Source organism: Sapajus apella, unplaced genomic scaffold, assembly GCF_009761245.1.
Source record: "Sapajus apella isolate SASKATOON/1434 unplaced genomic scaffold, GSC_monkey_1.0 scaffold13, whole genome shotgun sequence".
NCBI lineage: Eukaryota > Metazoa > Chordata > Mammalia > Primates > Cebidae > Sapajus > Sapajus apella.
In genome coordinates, this window is record NW_022436953.1 from 36,003,972 (window position 1) to 36,007,332 (window position 3,361).

At 68.7% G+C, this 3,361-nt stretch overlaps 1 protein-coding gene across 1 annotated transcript; it reads left to right on the forward strand.

The window, feature by feature from the left end:
* Positions 1 to 1,244: 1,244 nt before the first annotated feature.
* Positions 1,245 to 2,557, forward strand: UTF1 (undifferentiated embryonic cell transcription factor 1). The gene is made up of 2 exons (XM_032282069.1): positions 1,245 to 1,866; positions 1,958 to 2,557. The coding sequence occupies exons 1-2, from the start codon at positions 1,317 to 1,319 to the stop codon at positions 2,440 to 2,442; spliced, it is 1,035 nt and encodes a 344-aa protein (XP_032137960.1). The 5' UTR covers positions 1,245 to 1,316; the 3' UTR covers positions 2,443 to 2,557.
* Positions 2,558 to 3,361: the final 804 nt, after the last annotated feature.

The window sequence follows — 3,361 nt, forward strand, 5'->3', positions numbered from 1 at the left end:
ACTGAGTAAGCTGAGGCTGGGGGATCACTTGAGCCCAAGAGTTCAAGGCTACAGTGAGCTGTGATCGTGCCACTGCACTCCAGAAATAATAAAAATAAACAGAACTTTTAAAATAATTAAGTAACAACAGCATCGGGTTATGACCTAAAGGATCAAATAAACATACACCAGCACACACTGTAGAAATAAACTACTGAACAGATAAACCAACAGGCCGGGAAAGTCCAGCCTCCTCACGGAGGAATTCCAGAAAATACAGACAAGCCTGCAGGAGGCGGGGCCAGATATTCTCCCCATAAGCTGGGGATTGACTTGGGGACTGGATTCCAGTGACCACAGCAGGGACGGAGAGGCGGCAGCTGAACGGTGAGGCCCGCAGACGCCCCCACCTAAGCACGGAGTGGACCTCACCCGGGCTGAACCACAGGACCAGAGGGGCGAGACCGGCCCCCGACCTCTGCGCCTCCCTCCCCAAAACCCAGCGCCCCAGCCTGGCCGCAGGAAGACACCAGGCAAACCTAAGTCGAGGAAGTCAACAAAACACCTGGCCAGTCCTCCCCAGTGTCCAGGACGCGAGGAACTGCCACGGACCAGGAGACGGAGGCGCACGGCACCGCGCGTCGAATGGGAACAGCGTGTCCTGTCCTGGGGATGTGGGCTGCAAACGCGCTGCGGATTGAAGAAGGTCAGATTCTGTAGAGCGCGTGAATTCCCACACCCGTTCCCGCACCTCGCGGCGGCTTCTCCTCCCACCCGGCCCCTGGACCCGCAGGCACCGCTCCGGACCGGGATGGGGACCCGGGAACCCTCGGGGCAGGCGCTGAATCCGGGCGGGGGCGGCGGGGGCGGCGGGGGCGGCACAGGGGGCGGGACGCAGGGGCACCGGCGCCTTCTGGAGCGGGAGGGGCTCCGCGCACCCCTGGGCCTGGGCAGCGGGAATGGCCGGCACGTGCGTAAAAACGCATGGAGCCGCCGGCGCTCGGGCGCGCTGCGGCCAAGCGGCACCTCGGTAAACGACTTTAAAAACAGAACCGCCGCGGATTTTCCCTTTCCGACGGCAGCTGCGCTCTACTCTGAGTCTTCTCGGCCCAGGCACCCAGCGGAGGCGCCGCGATGGACCCCTTAGGACCGGGCGGGCGCAGTGGAGGGGCGGGGCGATCGGGGCGGGGCGGGGCCGCCGGCGGTGGGAGGGTCGCGTAGGCCCGCCTCGGACGGCCGGACGACGGCGCCGGAGGCTCAGAGCGCGTTTGGGCGGCGCCCGCCTCCTTTCTCCCGCGGCGGCCCGGAGTCCTAGCGCGCCGCGCCCCGGCCCCGGGATGCTGCTCCGGCCCCGGAGGCCGCCGCCCCTCGCGCCCCCGGCGCCACTGTCGCCGACCAGCCCGGACAGCGAGCCGCAGCCACCGGGAGACGCCCCGGCGACCCCGCCCCGGAGGCCCGCCTCGCCGAGCGCGCTCGGGGAGGTCATGTCGCCGGTCTCCCCGGGCTCCGCGCAGCGCACGCCCTGGAGCGCGCGGGAGACGGAGCTGCTGCTGGACACGCTGCTGGAGCCGGGCGTGTGGCGCGCGCTGCTCCTGGACCGCCGCCAGGCGCTGCCCACCTACCGCCGCGTGTCGGCAGCGCTGGCCCGGCAGCAGGTGCGCCGCACCCCCGCGCAGTGCCGCCGCCGCTACAAGTTCCTTAAGGACAAGTTCCGCGAGGCGCACGGCCAGCCGTCCGGGCCCTTCGACGACCAGATCAGGCAGCTCATGGGGCTACTGGGCGACAACGGGCGCAAACGACCCCGTCGCCGCTCCCCGGGACCTGGGCGCCCCCAGCGCGGCCGCCGCCCGGCCCCCGGCGCGCCCGCGCTCGCTCCGAGCGTACCAGGTAGGCGGGGGCCGAGGGGCGGCGGGGGCGGCGGGGGGAGGGGCAGGCGCGCCCCCGGACCCCCACCCGACCGCCCGCTCCGCGTTCCCAGATGCCGCCCAGCTGCCGGCCGCCCGCGACCCCGACGCGGACCCTGCCTGGAGGCTCCGTTTCAGCCCGTCCCCGCCGAAGTCTGCGGATGTCGCCCGCGCCCCGGGCTCCCCGTCAACCCCCGCCCCGACAGCCCTCGCCACCTGCCTCCCGGAGGACCGCGCGCCCGTCCGCGGCCCCAGTTCCCCGCCACCGCCAGCCCCCGACCCGACCCGCGAGGACCCCGACTCGCCGCCCGGCCGCCCGGAGGACCGTGCGCCCCCTCCGGCCGCTCCCACGTCGCTGAACGCCGCCCTGCTGCAGACCCTGGGGCACCTGGGCGACATCGTGGGCATCCTGGGCCCGCTGCGCGACCAGCTACTGACCCTGAACCAGCACGTGGAGCAGCTGCGCGGCGCCTTCGACCAGACCGTGTCCCTGGCCGTGGGCTTCATCCTGGGCAGTGCGGCCGCCGAGCGAGGGGTCTTCAGGGACCCGTGCCAGTGACGCCCGCTGCGGCCAGCCTCCCCTCTCCAGGCCGGGGCTCCTCCACCCTGATCCCTCCTGCTTTCTTCCCACCCCCGCTCCTAGGTATGTTCAATAAAAGCGTTGTTTTCCTAGACTGGGCTGTTAAGGGGTGCTGGTCTCCACGCTGGGAGGGAGCGCAGGGACTGCAAAGGGCAGGGTAGGGCTCCAGCGCTCTCATCAAAGGGAGGGACTCCCACTGGCTCCTGAGACGTGGATGGAGCTCCGTGGGGCTCACTCAAATGTAGCCCCCAGGAGGCCACCTGGGGGGTGGTGGGCACGGTGCCTGCCGCTGGCTCCTGGTTACCGCGATTCTCAAGGCCACAACAGACTCTCCCTGCTCCTCCTGGGGAGCCCCAGTAAGTAAGACAGAGGGGGAGGGTGGGCTTCGCTGGGGTTCTGGAGAGAAACTGAGGCTGACCCACCTCAGGTTGGGGGGAGGCGGCCTCCAAGCTGCCCAGCAGAGAACTCCCACTGACCCCGGAGTAGCATGGGGCGTTCCAAGGTACTCCCGTAGCCTCGGGCAGTCTGGAGCCATCTTGCTGACCTCTCCCAGGTCCTTGGAAACAAAGGAGGAGGAGAAGCCACGCAGCTCCGGGGAGGTGGTTCTGGTCTGGGTGGGCCCTGGGCAGCGCTGAGCGGCTAGGGTGTGATCCTTGGGCAGAGGCTGAGGGCAGGGTCCTTGCAATTTTGAGAAAACTGAAGCACACCTGCCCAGGAGGCATCTTTCCAAGTAGCAATAGAGGGCCCCTGAGTCAGAAGGCGGATTGGGTGGAGCCGGAGATACAAATGTAGCCTGGAGGAATTTCACTAGCATAACAATGCCTGCAAATTAGCAGGCCCATCCAGGAAGACAGTGGCTTGCCCTGGGCCTGCAGCTAAATGGGGCTGGGGGTCCCCG